Raw genomic sequence first — 18,387 nt, forward strand, 5'->3', positions numbered from 1 at the left:
TATTTCCACAATTATAGACACTGGATATGGTGCTAATGATAAGGGAAGGATGCTTTTTCAAAGTCAAGAAATTCACGACTTTGTAGGAAAGATAGATCTGTAGGTTAATCATTACAATAAAGAACTATTATCAGGAATAGGTGTAGTTTGTGTTATTGTTATGTTGATATATAGGACAAGAAGTGTATATTCCTGGGGGCAGTTAGGAAGAGCTCAGCTAGGGCACCTGGGTGGGTCAGTCTGTTAAGCCTTGGCTCAGGATCCAGTCCCACATCAGGCTCCCTGCTCAGCGGAGAGCCTGCTTCTCCCTCTGACCCTACTCCCTCTTGTGCTCTCTCTTTCTCTCACTCTCTCTCTCTGAAATAAATAAAATCGTAAAGAAAAAAAAAAAAAAAGGAAGAGCTCAGTTAAATGTTTCTCCTGACCCTTCAGCAATAAGAGGGCCCGTGGAAGTCAGAATCCTATTCTCTCAATATTGTGACTGAATCACCCACAACAATGCCCAACCTGTATTGGGTGCTCAGCCAAGAAAAAGAACAAAGGCAAGATGGAATCTGACTAGGATTAATCTTTTATTGGGTGACAATTTAATCAGCTTGTGTGATATGAAATCTAAGGAAAATGAACTATAACTTCCCTTACATTAGTTCTTTCTTGCAAAATTAGTTTCTCCTGCTCTTTTCTCAAACCCAGTTCAAATTATTAATGTGAAGACTGGATTGCATTGCAAGCTGACATTTGATTTCTAAAAATTATCTATTGACTTGAAAAAAAAACCTCCTTTCTTAAAATGGAGGTTAGTTGAAATATTTGTTTTATAGTAAAAAACAGTCATATTTGTTGGGTTATGTCATTTCTATAATTTGCTTGGTCTTCCAATTTAAGGTAGTTTTTTTTTTCTTTTTTCCTTTTAGAGTCCTTATGTCTATTTTCTTTCTCTAAATTGTCGACTCTATTTGAAGTTCCTGTTTGCATTGTGCTGTAAAGAAATTTGCATAGTTGATTGCAGAACAGAATCTAAAGCTTAAAAGAGACTTTGGAGATGATCCGTCCCACCATCCTCATTTACAGTGGAAAAGATGAAGTTATCCTACAGTATAGGGTGTAGTGGGGGGTCTCTGGAACTCCGTCTATGGCATGTCCAGAGAAATGTATAGGCAGACTCTCTTGAGTCAGAGAGGGATTTGAGATGGACCAATCTGATTTGACATTGTCCATGATGATATCAGGGAAGTGGTCATGCTCTGAATGGTAATGCCTTGGGTTCAGTTTAGCATCGCAGGTACCAAACAAGGGTCCTGATGGCTGAGCAAACTTCCTTCACCAACTTGAGTTCATGAACCACTTTTTATCCTAATTAATGAATAGCTAATTTGATGTTCCATGTTTCTGTTATGTCTTCACCACACCGATAAAATGCTGCAGAAAATAATACCATCTCTATGTATTTCTAGCTAGAACATGTGGATCAAATCTGCGTGGGCCCAGTGGCATCATTACTTCCCCTAATTACCCAGTGCAGTATGAAGACAATGCGCACTGTGTGTGGGTCATTACCACAACAGATCCAGACAAGGTAAGGCTTCCACCTTCACCTCTGCATAGCTGATGCAATCAATACTCTGACTCAGACAACTGTTTAAGACGAACAGCCTCGCAAATGTCATGCACCCTTACAGTCTGCTCTTTGAATTGAAGAGCTCATGCTGCCTTGTGTAGAGATATCCGCATTTATTGGAAACTCAGTCTAGGATTAAATATAAAGTGAGTGTTCTTCATTTGGTAGCCTCCCACTGGTTCTGGAGGTTCTGTCTATGTTCGTCTCCCACCCTCAGCAGTTTTGTTGAGATATAATTGACATATAATACTGTCTTACATTAGAGTGTATAACGTAATTATTTGATATATATATATAGCAGTTAACATATGTTATCTCACATAATTATAAAATTATTGTGGTAAAACTTTTAAGATCTACTCTCTTGGGAACTCTCAAGGATACAGTACAGTAACTATGAAGGCAATGGAATCAAGAGAGAATCAAGAATGGGTTGGGAGGTGGGTGGTGAAGCCCTTACCAGAATGAACTGGGGGCACCCTGACCTACATCTGTCGTTCCTGCACCATTATTAATAATAACCTTCCTTTATTCTCCAAATTGTTCCTGTTTGGAATAATACAGGATCTCCCTACCCTGAACCAGGGAAAGGGCCTCAGGAACAAATTTTTATTTTTGTTTATTTGTTTGTTTGTTTCTTTTTTTATGGGAAGAGATAATGAGTTTGGTTTTAGGCATAATGAGACTGAGGTGCCTGCTTGTATGTTCATTCAAGTGGACATAACTGGTTGAAGTAAATTTGGAATTCACAAGTGTGTCGTTAGCTGCTGAGATCTGGGATGTGCATGATGTTATGCAGAGAAGCCAAACAGAGTCAAAGAGAGTCATGCTGGTGGCATAGTTTTCTCTCTGTGTCAGTTGCAGGATGGAGTGGGCTTCCACTGTAATAAATGATAAGGATTTTTGCAATTCTAAGTGTCATATAAAGATCTTTAAAGCAGTGAAGGCTTTTATGTGGAAGAAGCAGTGAACCCATGGCGTTCTGATAGGACAGGCAGGTGGCTCCAAGCTAAATCTCCAGGAAATTTGATTAAAACCCTTATGGTATTTTCAAAATTCATTTAAATCCAGATCACATATAAATAATCATGAATATTTTTATACTACAGATATACCTATGTATCTGAGTTTCTTTCTTTCCCATACATACTAGAATAATTGAAATCCCTATCTAAAAGGAAGCTTAGAATTCCTATTGTCTGAACACCCTTTACCTGACAGGTGAGAAACCAAGATCCACGGAATGTACTCGTTAAAGATTTCACAGCTATTTTGCTCCTACAGCAGGATGAGGACATGGGTCCTGCACGTGATGGTACTTCATTAGCTCTCGTCTCTGTAAGAAGAGTCATTTATTTCTGCAGCTATGTACTCCATTATCAGCATGAGGGATGCCATATGGAAATGAAATAATAGGTTATTCAGTGTGTCAATAGGATGTTTTTGGCTGTAGGTATTAGAAGAAGTTTTTAAGAAACATTATTTCACATAACAAAAGGGTAGAGCCAGCAAGATTCCAGGTTTAATTCAGGAGCTCAGGAACGCTGTTGAAGATCCAGGTGTTTCCCATTCTTTCCTGCTCCATATCCAGGGTGGTAACAATGCCTGCCCTCCTCAGGTCACAAGATGGCTGTGACGTAATCATGGTCAATGAAGAAATGAGGCATGTCTTTCTCAAAAATGGAAGAAATTTTCTAGAATGTCCCTAGCAGACTTCCCTTCAGGTCCAACTAAGTCTTCCGGCTCCCAGGGAGCCTGAGGAAAGAACTATCTGGAAGCCAGAAGACAAGGCTGATGGTTATGGTAACCAGTGTGCCTACCACATACACACAAGCAAAATGTCAAAGAAAGAGGTTTCGGTAATCATCAGATTCATATTTTGTTTATGATGTATTTTAGATACCATTATTTTCCTGTTTTACCAGACTCCAGTGGCCTAAAATTTGTTAAAATGCATGAGGTGTGTTCTTTGACATTTTGAAGGTGATTTTTCAACTTGGCCGAACTGTAAAATGATCAATAAAATAATGAACGTATGCAGTTTGGATTGATACATTTTTCTCATTTTAGGAGTTTCACTTTTGTCTCTCATCTTTGCATACATTTACTCATGATTTTGTACAGATTTTGTTGATTCTGAACACTCAACAATTAACATGTTAAATTTCGGGAAACTTGTGTTATATTGCTTCAGTAAATTCTCTGCCTTTTTTCCTTTATTTTGGTGAAATGTTCAGAGAAGAAACAAGACATTGCAGGTTGATGCACTCATACACACCAATACTCTTTACTAGAGCACCACTTAGACACCTGAAGGCATCTCAATTAAGCAGAATTACCATCCAAATTAAGAAGCAGTCATTGCCATTAAGTATAATTAGGCTTAATTTGATTCCTTGGGAGACATTCCAAATAAGGGGGTTTCCCGATTAAGCACACGGTGATGAAGGTATATTACATATTGAGCATAAGAGAGAAGAACAGTTATATAAAGGTATCCAGGCAATGACTCTTGCTAGAAACATTAACACAGAATTCTAGATAAGAAGTGCTGTTATACCTCAATCTGAATGTTTGACTTGATTTGCAAACTTTTAAGAAATAAGATAGAATAGAAAACTAAAATCAATTTCCAATGTCAATTGGAGATTAGTTAGTAAGCACCTCTTTGGTTGAAATGTTAACCCTCTCAATGATTTATAGACTTCCCTGGTCTTATTTTTGCTCTATTATATAATCAAGTGACATGTGTCCATGTCATTGGACATGGACACACGTGTCCAAGCATTAACATAAAATTGCTTGTATAAGATAATTACCATAGGAAGCTGGGTCATGAATATCACAATTTGTCATATTGTGGAATTTCAACTTAAAAAGACTACCAGAAATCTATTCATAAATATATATAAATATATAATTTTCTTAATTATATCAATACATTATACATTATTATTGAATATATATTAATATAATATATTTGCTAACAGATTATATATTAAATAACATATTAATTGTAACTAATAATTGTTAAACATATATATTTTATATATATATTAGGAGAACCTGCTATATAGTATGTTCTAGGTAGAAAGTTAAAAAAAAATTGCCTTGGGGAGTCTGGGTGGTGCAGTGGGTTGAGCATCCAACTCTTGGTTTCAGCTCAGGTCCTGATCTCAGCGTCCTGGGATCAAGCCCCGCATCTGGCTCAGGGTTGGGCATAAAGTCTACTTAGGGTAGCAGGAAGGGAAAAATGAAGGGGGTAAAATCGGAGGAGGAGATGAACCATGAGAGACTATGGACTCTGAGAAACAAACTGAGGGTTCTAGAGGGGAGGGGGGTGGGGGGATGGGTTAGCCTGGTGATGGGTATTAAAGAGGGCATGTACTGGGCGCCTGGGTGGCTCAGTCGTTAAGCGTCTGCCTTTGGCTCAGGTCATGATCCCAGGGTCCTGGGATCGAGCCCCACATCGGGCTCCCTGCTCTGCGGGAAGCCTGCTTCTCCTTCTCCCACTCCCCCTGCTTGTGTTCCCTCTCTCGCTGTGTCTCTCTCTGTCAAATAAATAAATAAAATCTTAAAAAAAAAAAAATATTCAAAGAGGGCATGTACTGAATGGAGTGCTGGGTGTTATATGCAAACAATGAGTCATGGAACACTACATCAAAAATTGATGATGTAATGTATGGTGATTAACATAACATAATAAAATTAAAAAATAAAAAAATAGAAAAACAACAAAAAGACTAACGATGTAATGTATGGTGAATAACATAACATAATAAAAAATGATAATAAAAAAAAGATTATCTCTCCCTCTCCGTCTCTTTCTCCCTGCTCACACTCGCTTGCTCTCTCTGTAATATAAAAAAATAAATCTAAAAAAATGTTCCCTCAAGAAGACTCAATTTAGTGGAGAAGCAGATTTCTAAACACCCAAGTGCAACTCCTCCTGCCATACTAGTCTAGTAGAGAGTCAATAAAAATTAATTCACTAATTAGATATTTATTAATATATTTCATTGTATATATATATTCAATAATTCAGCTTTCTCAGGTAAAACTCATGATAACATATATGACCAAATTTTTTTTTTAAGATTTTATTTATTTATTTGACAGAGAGAGAGCACAGGTAGGCGGAGCGGCAGACGGAGGGAGAGGGAGAAGCAGGCTCCCCGCTGATCAGGGAGCCCAATACGGGACTCGATCCCAGGACCCTGGGATCATGACCTGAGCCGAAGGCAGACGCTTAACCTACTGAGTCACCCAGATGCCTACGTACGACCAAATTCTTGAGAAAGTAATATATGGTGCATGAGTTACAGATTAGAGGAATTATAAGCAAATGCTCTTAAAAGTTCATCCGTATGGTTTCCATTGGAAAGACTAAACATAGCTTTCCCTAGAATCCATACATGGATATGTGGGTGTGTGTCTGTATCTTCATATGTATACACATAGATGTATTTATATTTCAAATGCATTCTGTGCTGACATAATTTCAGTACCTAATTTTAGTTTGAGCTCCTTAGAGAGTATTTTTGTTGATGTTAAACTCTGAGAATTTCAAAGATTTTAAGCATTTGAACTTTGGGCTACGATAACAAAATACCACAGATGGGGTACCTTATAAACAAAGAAAATTATTTCTCACAGTTATGGAGCGTGAAAGTCTGCAATCAGGGTGCCAGCTTGGTTAGATGCTGGTGAAGGCCCTTGTGAAGAATATGACATCAGCGTGAAGCACCTGGAACATCTTCTAGAAAATGCTCAGTCCCTCCCTTTCCTCCCCCTCCTCTTCTTCCTCCCTGCCCTCCTCCTCCCCTCCTTCCTCCTCTCTCTCTTCCTCCTCCCCTTCTTCCTCCTTCCTCCTTCCCTATTCCTTCTTCTTCCTCTCTCTTCCTCCTTCCCTTCTTCTTCCCTCCTCCTCCTCTTCTTCCTGTTTTGCCTCTTCCTCCTCTCCTCTTCCTTCTCTCTGCCTTCTTCCTCATCTTCCCTCTCTTCATCTTCATTACAATTATTAATGACTACATTTAAAAAGACATAAATGAGACACTGAGGGATAGGTAAAGCTTTTAAATTTTGTGCTAATGACAAGGGGGGTCAGGAAACAGACGAAAAGAATGGCATTGCAGTGTGTATGTCTTGGAGACATCACTTTGCCAAGAGTCAGGTGGACAGATTTGAAGGGCATGGGACTGGAAGCAGGAAACATCAGGACTTTGTTATAATTATGAAAGATTATATGAGCTTATGTCAGGAAAATGGTGTCAGGATTGGAGAAGAGAAGATGAATTTGAGAGGTATTTAAAGAGTACGTAATTAGTTACAACAATTCATACATTTACATTACACCTTTTATTTAATGCACAACTCTTCCTATCTAAAGAAAAAATTTAAAAAGTTGCTTTAAATTTATTGCTTGTAAGAAAGTACAACTGTGGGGGCGCCTGGGTGGCTCAGTTGTTAAGCGTCTGCCTTTGGCTCAGGTCATGATCCCAGGGTCCTGAGATCCAGCCCCTCATCGGGCTCCCTGCTCTGCGGGAGGCCTGCTTCTCCCTCTCCCACTCCCCCTGCTTGTGTTCCCTCTCTCGCTGTCTCTCTCTCTGTGTCAAATAAATAAATAAAATCTCAAAAAAAAAAAAAAGAAAGAAAGTACAACTGTGTATCAGATCCTTTTTGGGGAAGGAGCATTAACTTTTATTACTCAGGAGATTTTTCACATAATTTGAAGTAACAAATCCATACAGGTATAAAAAAGGCATTCATTTGCATTCAAATTATTTTAAAGTTAAGGTAGAACTAAATATTATGTGTAATAGTTTATGGTGTTTTGAAATGGAATATGAAAAGATACAGTTCAGCAGGTTATGTTTACCCATTAGGGATTCCCAGATTGGTAGAGAGACGGTTAGTTACATGATTATCGGTGGTGACACTGTCCTGAGTATCCTTATCCTTTCTGTCACAGACATCTTTCCCAGCCAGAGCGATGATGTGTTCTATTTAATGGCCCCATCAGTTGTCTTCTGGGTCACAGAACACCTCTGCAGAAAGTCAGGTTGCTTGCCAGCCTTCCTTCTTGGCACAGGACGTGCTCCCTCAGTGCTTGTTGGCCATCATCATGAATCTTGTTACTGACTCGCTATTTCATCTCTGTCCACTCTCCAACATGTCCATCTCTCTGTGGCAGCGTTCCATCGCCATCCCCATTACCTTGTTTCCTACTTGTACCTTATTCATGAGCTGAGTTTGGCTCCTGAGACTCTTTCCTTCTTGAGTCTCTGTGGATGCCCTTCTTGGCATCCTTTCTTTCCTGCCACAAGGGAGCCTACAGTTCCTTCTTCCCATTAACCTGATTTTCTCTCAGCACCCCAATTAGTGCCTTCTTAAACCAAATGCAGTTATGTTGTTCATCTCTTCTTGGTACTCCAGAATAAAATAGGAAACAAGGTCTGCACTTTTGATTTGCTTGCATATTAAGCCAAAACATGAATGACACACACACTTTTGTACACTCATGTATATGTGAATATGTACATACACACACATACACGATGGGACAGCATCTTTAGAATGACTAATCTGTCAGTGAGTAATGGGCAGACCGCAGCAAAAAGTTGAAAATAAAAAGAAAGACTGTAGACAAAAGATCCAGCAATGATTTACTTGATGTGAGTCAAGATCTAGGCTGGAATAGGGCTTATTTATAGAAATGGCAAAGAGTAAAATACCCAGGTAACACTACTGTGAGGAAAGTCCACAGAATTTACTGAGGGCTTGTTGTTGTTGTTGTTGTTGTTGTTGTTTTTACATAAATGTGGCTTTACGAGAGGAGACTTCAATAATTGCATGTCCAGAATTTGCTTGAAAGAACGAATCTTAGTCCTTAGTCCACCCTAAGGTGGAAGTTTTCTGTTTCTGTTTTGTTTTCTATGAGTTGTGTGTGTGTGTGTGTGTATTTTATGAGAAAAGGAGGCAGAAATAACTGGTTTTCTTTTCCCACTTAGGTTTACATATCTTAGAAGTGGTCACTCTTTTTGCCTTTTAATGTGTATTAAGGACTCTGCATCTAAACACATTTCCTTTTGTGTTTTTCTTCTTTTCAGTGCTTTTCTTATTTAAGTGCATTAATAATTATACGCATAGAAAAAACAATACAAAACTTTTTCATTCAGTGTATTTTTAAGTCACACACTGTTGATAATTGCCAGAGTGGTGAACAGAGCAGTTAAAATCTCTGCTTGTGTGGAGATACCACTGCATAAGGAAGAGAGAGAAAATCAGCCAATAACCCATTAGCTAGATAAAGTCAAATAAAGGAGGCACATAGCAAAATGTCCCTTTGCAGGGATGCTAGGCCTGTGATGGTCCACTGATTTGCACTAAAGTATACCTTGAGAGAAATCCACTGTTGCCTGAGGACACTCAAAGCTAACAGAACTCTCTAGTGAGTTGTTGCTGCCATCCTTCCAGCTCATTTCTCTTTTTCTCTGGCCTTTCTTTAGTTCCTTTTCTTCTCCCATTCACCTTAAGAGACAGTTATAATTTTGGGATTGTCTCTCCCCAAACACATGATTCTGGGGTCTTGCAGGGCAGTGGTAATAGTGGAAGGAGAACCAGATGCATTACTTAAAGCCCCGGGCTCCAGCCTTTGTCCATTTCCTAGCTGTGTGGTTTTGGAAAGACATAAAAGCTCTCTATCAGTTTCCTCATTTGCCAAATAATCTTAATAATGAAGATAATAGAGAACCTGATGGTATTTCTGCATTTATCAAATGAATGAACATGTATGGGAACACCTCTAAGTTATTAATGTTACTGTTACTATTACAGGATCTCCTCTTAGTCTCTTCTTCTTACCTTCCATTGCTTCAAGGACTCTTCTCTGATCAGAGTGATCGGTCATCTAATCAACTTATCTGAACACAGTGCTATAAGTCCAGATGGTCCCAGGGCATTTATGGGGCATCCTAACAGCCCTTAAAATGGACAGATATAGAGAAAATTAGTTCTCTCTTCTTCACCAATCTGCTGCCTCTCCTACAGCCTTTCTCTGAGTTCCTCATATTGTCGTGCAATCCAGACAATTACCTTTATTCTAGACTCTTTTCCTCCTCTGCCTCCTCTAGTTGAGCATCTTTCCTTCACCCCTAAGTATCTTCTGAATTCATTCTCCCTTTTCCATTTCCCACTGTTCTCGCAACCAACTACTCTAGGTCAGCCTCTTGTTTTAGCTTACAGTGTGTATTGCTCTGAGAAAGCTCAGCTGTTTGTCTTGTTCCATTCTGCACCTTCCTAATTTATCTTCCACAATAAATGGAAATATCTTTGCTAAAAACTAAATATGTGTATAAATGTGCATATAATAAAATGAATATGTGATCACTATTTTACAAAATCAAATGACACAGATAACCAGAAAGCAAAAAGTGAAGGAACTAAATGTTTCAGTCCCCAAAATGATCAGTGCTAACTGTTGTTGCATACTTTTTTAAGACTTTTATATCTATGTTTCTAACCACAAACACATACACGAGGACATGGTTTTCCTTTATTTCCTTCCTTCCTCCTCCTTCTTGTTCTTCTTAATGACATCTTTTAATTTTAGATATTATGCCACAATTTTACAGATTGCTTTGTTACTTTATAATATACTGCATTATATATATATAATATATATCCAGGTATAATTCATTTTTAGTAGATGCAGAGTATATACATCTCCAGATATAACTTACTATTTTTTTAATAGGTGCAGAGTATTTTATTCTATCAGCCTCTTCTTTTAAACAGGTATTCAGACTGCAACCATTCTCCATAATCATAAACAATGCTTCTACAGACATCTTTATGTTCACTCTCTCAGCAACTATTTTGGCACGTTAAAGTCCTTGAATTAGAATTATAGTAATAATTTACACACATTCTTAATTTTGATACTTATTGCCCAAATATGTATCTTGTGCTAAAATTGTGTTCATGGAAACTCCCACCACAGTGCCTCGATGCTCACATTTCTACAGCAATGAGAACAAAGGTAAAACATGACTCTGTTGTTCTTTCACATTATATCCTCAATAATTCTCTACGATCCATGGGAAAGGGTCCTTTTCATGAGATCTGTCTTTCATGGCAGGGCATCTGACACCATCCCACTCTCATTTTACCACTTGCTTCTGCAAGCTTATTTCCCCAGCCGTGCTGCTAAACTCTCAGATCTTGAAAGTATTATACTGCTGCATGCTTGTGAGCCTTGTCAGACTCCCTGAACAAAAACAGGGTATCAGGGTGAAAATGCGGTATTACTGAATTATTGAAGCAATATTCATCATCGGATTCATGGCAGAAATTCTGTACTTTCTTGTAAACCAACAAAATAATTAATGGATTGACCATATAATTTATTAACTGAACCAGAACTCTTTTAAAGGGTAATGTATTAATAATTAAGCTGGAAAGGGCCAAAAACTATAATTATCTTGGTAAATCAGGACCTATGTTACCCTACGAGGGGACAAAGGGAAAAATAACCACAAGTAGAAGAAGCTCTATTTTATTTTACTATCTGTAGTAGTAAAAAGATTACCTGCAAACGCCAAGCATTTCTTGGGGGGTCTGACCACGCCTTTCAGCAGAAGCAGGAGAAATGGTCAAACCTCCCAAAATACAGGAAAAATTCCCCAAACAGTAATAGCTTTGTATGACCAATTCCTAACTTGCTGAAAGCTAAAAGTAAACATTGCATCTTATTTTTAAGAGTTTTTTGTTTCTTTATTTTTTAATGGTACAAAAAGTAAAGTTGCATCTTAGAAATCTTAAATTTGAATGAAATAAATTACTTAAATTATCTTTTGCAAGCAAGCCTATGTATATGACATCTTTGAATTTCCACTCTCTTGCACAGTGGATAGCCTATTGTGAGAAACAATAAATGATTTTGAATAAATGGCTGTAATAATGACCAAGCATTTATTGTTTTATATCACTGGGGAGGCAGAGAATGTTGTGCCATAACTAAAGTTTTGTTTTGTTTTTTAATATTATATAGCTGTCTCCAGGCCACCAATCCCACATATTACATGGGTTCTAAAAATAGCTAAATATATTGTACTAATATGTTTCCTGGTAAACAAAATATGATTTTCTTCAGAATGTCATACATACAACACGAAAGGTGCATTTGTCATTATTAAGCTCAGTTGTGGTTAATATTTTGCAAGCAGGAGGCTTTCCCATAGCACAGTGCTCTACGCTAGCTGGCCTCTATTGTTGACAGTCACTCAGTGGTTCTCACCAATGTGCAGACGTAAAACGAGAATATTCCAAAGGTCTGGATACTGTGTTCTGCTTGTCTTCACAATCCTCCAAGTGATGGTTTGACGTGTGCATTTGAAAGACTGTGTAAATGACCTGGTAATTGTTTTTGAGGGTTTCCGATGAAGTGTGAAGTGTGTTGATAGCTGTCAACAGGGCCAAGTAGGCCCCCAGCAGTGGAGGGGAGAAGGGCAGCCCACCGACTGGTACCCTCTGGCCATCTGTCCGTGGTCAGATGCTGAGCAGCTGTACTTGAAACAATAAATCTTGGCGGTGGAACAGGAACACCTTCCTTTTAAGGTGCTTACAAAGGAGAAATGCAAATTATTATTATTTTCTTAACAGGAAACAGCTAGCACCCATGTGACTTCCTTGAAGTCAGTGAAGTGATTTTGAGCTTATTTGTAATAAGGAATTTTTGTTGTTGAGAGAAAGGCTTGTATTTCATATGACACATTTTTCTAGATGACTGAAGCCATTAGATTATCTCACAGGATCACCTCTAATTTCTTACATGATGAACAAAACTGTTCTTAATTAAATATTTCATGTTTATAAATTCCACAGAGGGCATTTATGATTCTGAATAGTTCCAATGTCTTGTGCTACCAGGTATTGTGAGAAGTCTTATGTAATAAGCGCATATATGGAAAAATACAGGTTTTAAAATATCTAGAGCATAACTTTGTTAGCTACATTCATATCTGACTTTATTTGTCCTTGGTCAGAATTAAAATCACCAGTTTTAACACTCTCCCATTAACATTGGGAGAAAATGACCCGTTCAAATATTTGCTTTATGGAAGACTTTTTTTTTTTTTAAGATTTTATTTATTTATTTGACAGAGAGAGAGATAGCGAGAGCAGGAACACAAGCAGGGGGAGTGGGAGAGGGAGAAGCAGGCTTCCCGCCAAGCAGGGAGCCCGATGCGGGGCTCGATCCCAGGACCCTGGGATCAGGACCTGAGCCGAAGGCAGACGCTTAACGACTGAGCCACCCAGGGGCCCCTATGGAAGCAGTTTTAATATCACATTTGACTGACTTGCAGAGCCCTATATAGATACGATGATTAAAATGCTGAACTACATCTATTTCACGGAGAAATATCTGACACCAAACTTGTGCATCTTAATATATATATATATGTGTGTGTATATATAAACATATGTATATAAATAATTAAATGAATGAAAAATGAAAAGAAAATTAAAATTATGATTGGCACATATTTGAAAAAAAAAAAACTCACATTTGAATTAAAAGTCCTCAGAAGCTAGCCTATATAGAGAGATACATATATATTTAAAATTTATATGTAAAATGAGTTTATCTTGATGCGGGATTCAGGAAGACAAGCAAGAAATATGTAAAATCTTCAGTGAAGCAAGCTTTTACTGAATTCTTTCAGATGGGGACTTTTTAAAAATGGAGCTCATGCATCCAGCCTAAATCATTAGGTGCCCACACTTTGCCTCTGCCCTCATGCCCTGCTAGAGCTCAGCCTGCCTCCTCACACCCTCATTGGAGATGTGTCCTTGGGAGTATTTAGCTAAATCCTCGGAGATGGCATCCTGGTCTTCATTTACCACCCCAGATGGACTCTGCTATGTCTCTAGAGTGAAATGAAAACCTCCATGTAGCTCTGCATTGGAAAACTCACCACATTCTCTCACTTGGTTCTGCACCCCAACCACACACCCTACCCTGATTAACCAGCACTTCTCACTAAAGCTCTCCTGTTTTCCTCCATCCCCTCTGAAGCATTCCTCCACCCTCTGCTGGGTTCTGCCCAGACTTTGCTCATAGTCCATGCTGCTTGCTGAGGCTCCTTCATGGACCCTGAGGCCCATTCCTAACACCTTTGCCCAGGACCTCCCTGAGCACTGCCTGCCTCCAGATTGCTCCCCCATACCCACCGTTCCTCATGGCTCTTCTGATCACACCATAGGCACTTGGGGTTCTTCCCTCAATGGCTCCGGCCCCCCACTGCTTCCTCTACCACTTGTTAGGAAAATACTGGCAGAGTATTTTCTGCTGAAGGTATCCTAACAGTTGGGTGGCGTCCCATTTTCTCTGGCTACTCATGTAGGACTTTCAGTTTTCCTAGGTCTGGCTCTCTCGACAGACTGCTCAAATCACTTCCATTCCTCTTGTGGATTTACTTTCTCATAATATTTTCCATCTGTGGATATTCTGAAGCCTTCAGTTGTCCCAGTTAATGTAACCAGACTAAGATAACAACCCTAACCAACACAATGAAACCTAGGTGCTGCCATCCATTGGCCATTTCTACGGACTGGTGAGTTAGTCTTTTGACTGACCACAATGTTGAGGTCACCATGGGAGTCATGACTTCAGGTCCTCATCATACAGCAGCTGTGGGGCTACTTAGTCCTGCCTGTTTTCGATTCTAAGCCCTTCCGTTTTTTGGACCTGTCTTCACCTCAACACTGGGTCACTGCAGCAGTGAGCTCCCTGCCCTCCCAGCTCTGGCCCCTCTCCAGACTCCAGCCTGGTTTGCTCCAGCTGTCCTCTTCCTCAACCCAACTGTGTTTATAGCACACACTCACCAAGGATCCATTAGTGGTACTGAACCCGACTGAGACTTCGTATTACACTAGTCAGGATGCTTTTCAAGGTGTTTCCTACCACTTTCAATATGTACCTTTCTCCACCCCTCCTCGTCCTCCCGTTCCTCCTCTCCTCCTTCTCCTTCTCCTTCTCCTTCTCCTCCTTCTTCTTCGTCTTCGTCTATGTCTTCTTCCAAAATGTAGAACTTATGTAGCTTTATTTTAGAATACAATTGCTAGAGGTTGTCATGGCAGAATTGAACTGAAACATGAAATTTATTATAACAGTGACATTCAATAATCATAAAGCCAACATATGATTACATAGCTAATATTTGTTTATTCACAGTTATAGTATGCATTTCTACAGAGTTTTTTCCAGTTTTACTGAGGTATATTTGACATAAAATTCTATAGTTTTCAGATATAAAACATGATGTTTTGATATATGTAAACATTGTGATTACCATAATCAAGCTGAGTGACATGTTTATCACCTCATATAGTTACCTTTTCTTTTAAATTAATTTAATTGAGTTACCTTAATTATGAGAGCAAATAAGATCTACCCTTTTGGCAAATTTCAAGTGTACAATACAATATCATTACCATAGTCAAAATGCTATACATTAGATCTCCAGAATGATTCATCTTGCATAACAAACATTTGTTCCCTTTGACCAATATTTCCCCATTTCCTTTACTTCGTGTGCCTTTCTTCTCTTCAGACTTTTCCTTTGTTGTTTTTTTTTTTTTTTTAAGATGTTATTTATTTATTTGACAGAGAGAGACACAGCGAGAGAGGGAACACAAGCAGGGGGAGTGGGAGAGGAGAAGCAGGCTTCCCGCTGAGCAGGGAGCCCAATGGGGGCTCGATCCCAGGACCCTGGGATCATGACCTGAGCTGAAGGCAGACGCTTAATGACGACTTAGTCACCCAGGTGCCCCTCCTTTGTTGTTCTTGTGTAATAAAATATCATCCTCATTTCTGCCTCAAGTTGCTACTCTCATAAAGAATACTTCTTGTCTATTCTCTGTCTTTCTGTATTTTATCTATTCTATGAAAAGCATTGAGTAGATGAGAATGAGATACAGTAGTAAAGAATTCATAATATAACCCTTAAGAACACACACATACACATACTATCATTCTAAATTACAAATGTATATTTCAGTTCTTTTCAAAAAATAAAACACAGAGAAAATAAATGTCATCAAATTATATCATTTAATATATGAACAAACTAAATTCTACTCCCTGCCCCACTATATAGAAATCTGCCTTTATATGACTATATAACTATGGGTATTTGATTATTCATGTATCTGTACGTGTGCACATTTATGGATATATATATATATCAAATATTATTTTTTTAATTTTTTATTGTTATGTTAATCCCCGTACATTACATCATTAGTTTTAGATGTAGTGCTCCATGATTCATTGTTTGTGCATAACACCCAGTGCTCCATGCAGAACGTGCCCTCTTTAATACCCATCACCAGGCTAACCAATCCTCCCACCCCCCTCCCCTCTAGAACCCTCAGTTTGTTTTTCAGAGTCCATCGTCTCTCATGGTTCGTCTACCCCTCCGATTTCCCTCCCTTCATTCTTCCCCTCCTGCTATCTTCTTCTTTTTTTTTTTTTTTCTTAACATATATTGCATTATTTGCTTCAGAGGTACAGATCTGAGATTCAACAGTCTTGCACAATTCACAGCGCTTACCAGAGCACATACCCTCCCCAGTGTCTATCACCCAGTCATCCCATCCCTCCCACCCCACGCCCCACTCCAGCAACCCTCAGTTCGTTTCCTGAGATTAAGAATTCCTCATATCAGTGAGGTCATATGATACATGTTTTTACTGTTTGACTTATTTCGCTCAGCATAATACCCTCCAGTTCCATCCACGTCGTTGCAAATGCCAAGATCTCATTCCTTTTGATGGCTGCATAATATTCCATTGTGTATATATACCACTTCTTCTTTATCCATTCCTCTGTCAATGGACATCTTGGCTCTTTCCACAGTTTGGCTATTGTGGACATTGGTGTTATAAACATCAGGGTGCACGTACCCTTTCGGATCCCTACTTTTGTATCTTTGGGGTAAATACCCAGTAGTGCAATTGCTGGGTCGTATGGTAGCTCTATTTTCAACTTTTTGAGGAACCTCCATACTGTTTTCCAGAGTGGCTGCACCAGCTTGCATTCCCACCAACAGTGTGGGAGGGTTCCCCTTTCTCCGCACCCCGTCAACATCTGTCATTTCCTGACTTGTTAATTTTAGCCATTCTGACTGGTGTGAGGTGGTATCTCATTGAGGTTTTGATTTGGATTTCCCTGATGCCGAGCCATGTTGAGCACTTTTTCATGTGTCTGTTGGCCATTTGGATGTCTTCTTTGGAAAAATGTCTGTTCATGTCTTCTGCCCATTTCTTGATTGGATCATTTGTTCTTTGGGTGTTGAGTTTAAGAAGTTCTTTATAGATTTTGGATACTAGCCCTTTATCTGATATGTCATTTGCAAATATCTTCTCCCATTCTGTTGGTTGTCTTTTGGTTTCCTTGACTGTTTCTTTTGCTGTGCAAAAACTTTTTATCTTGATGAAGTCCCAATAGTTCATTTTTGCCCTTGCTTCCCTTGCCTTTGGCGATGTTTCTAGGAAGAAGTTGCTGCGGCTGAGGTCGAAGAGGTTGCTGCCTGTGTTCTCCTTTAGGATTTTGATGGACTCCTGTCTCACATTGAGGTCTTTCAACCATTTGGAGTCTATTTTTGTGTATGGTGTAAGGAAATGGTCCAGTTTCATTCTTCTGCATGTGGCTGCCCAATTTTCCCAACACCATTTGTTGAAGAGACTGTCTTTTTTCCATTGGACATTCTTTCCTGCTTTGTCAAAGATTAGTTGACCATAGAGTTGAGGGTCCATTTCTGGGCTCTCTATTCTGTTCCATTGATCTATGTGTCTGTTTTTGTGCCAGTACCATACTGTCTTGATGATGACAGCTTTGTAATAGAGCTGGAAGTCTGGAATTGCGATGCCGCCAGCTTTGTTTTTCTTTTTCAACATTCTCTGGCTATGCGGGGTCTTTTCTGGTTCCATACAAATTTTAGGATTATTTGTTCCATTTCTTTGAAAAAGTGGATGGTATTTTGATGGGGATTGCACTGAATGTGTAGATTGCTCTAGGTAGCATTGACATCTTCACAATATTTGTTCTTCCAATCCATGAGCATGGAAAATTTTTCCATTTCTTTGTGTCTTCCTCAATTTCTTTCATGAGTATTTTATAGTTTTCTGAGTCCAGATCCTCTGCCTCTTTGGTTAGATTTATTCCTAGGTACCTTATGGTTTTGGGTGCAATTGTAAATGGGATCGACTCCTTAATTTCTCTTTCTTCTGTCTTGTTGTTGGTGTATAGGAATGCCACTGACTTCTGTGCATTGATTTTATATCCTGTCACTTTACTGAATTCCTGTATGAGTTCTAGCAGTTTTGGGGTGGAGTCTTTGGGATTTTCCACATAAAGTATGATATCATCTGCAAAGAGTGAGAGTTTGACTTCTTCTTTGCCGATTTGGATGCCTTTTATTTCTTTTTGTTGTCTGATTGCTGTGGCTAGGACTTCTAATACTATGTTGAATAGCAGTGGTGATAGTGGACATCCCTGCCGCGTTCCTGACCTTAGGGGGAAAGCTCTCAGTTTTTCCCCATTGAGAATGATATTCGCTGTAGGTTTTTCATAGATGGCTTTTATGATATTGAGGTATGTACCCTCTATCCCTATACTCCGAAGAGTTTTGATCAAGAAAGGATGCTGTACTTTGTCAAATGCTTTTTCTGCATCTATTGAGTGGATCATATGATTCTTGTTC

General features: G+C 38.9%; 1 protein-coding gene across 2 annotated transcripts in view; it reads left to right on the forward strand.

Annotated features, from left to right (window-relative positions):
- Window positions 1–18,387, forward strand: part of CSMD1 (CUB and Sushi multiple domains 1) — a 2,059,737-nt gene that overhangs the window by 1,470,550 nt on the left and 570,800 nt on the right. For both annotated transcript variants that reach the window (XM_078069893.1, XM_078069894.1), the window contains exon 10: window positions 1,455–1,576. In XM_078069893.1, the coding sequence (XP_077926019.1) occupies window positions 1,455–1,576 (122 nt within the window). The remainder of the gene's footprint in view (window positions 1–1,454; window positions 1,577–18,387) is intronic.

Source organism: Halichoerus grypus, chromosome 3 (assembly GCF_964656455.1).
Source record: "Halichoerus grypus chromosome 3, mHalGry1.hap1.1, whole genome shotgun sequence".
Taxonomy (NCBI): Eukaryota; Metazoa; Chordata; class Mammalia; order Carnivora; family Phocidae; genus Halichoerus; species Halichoerus grypus.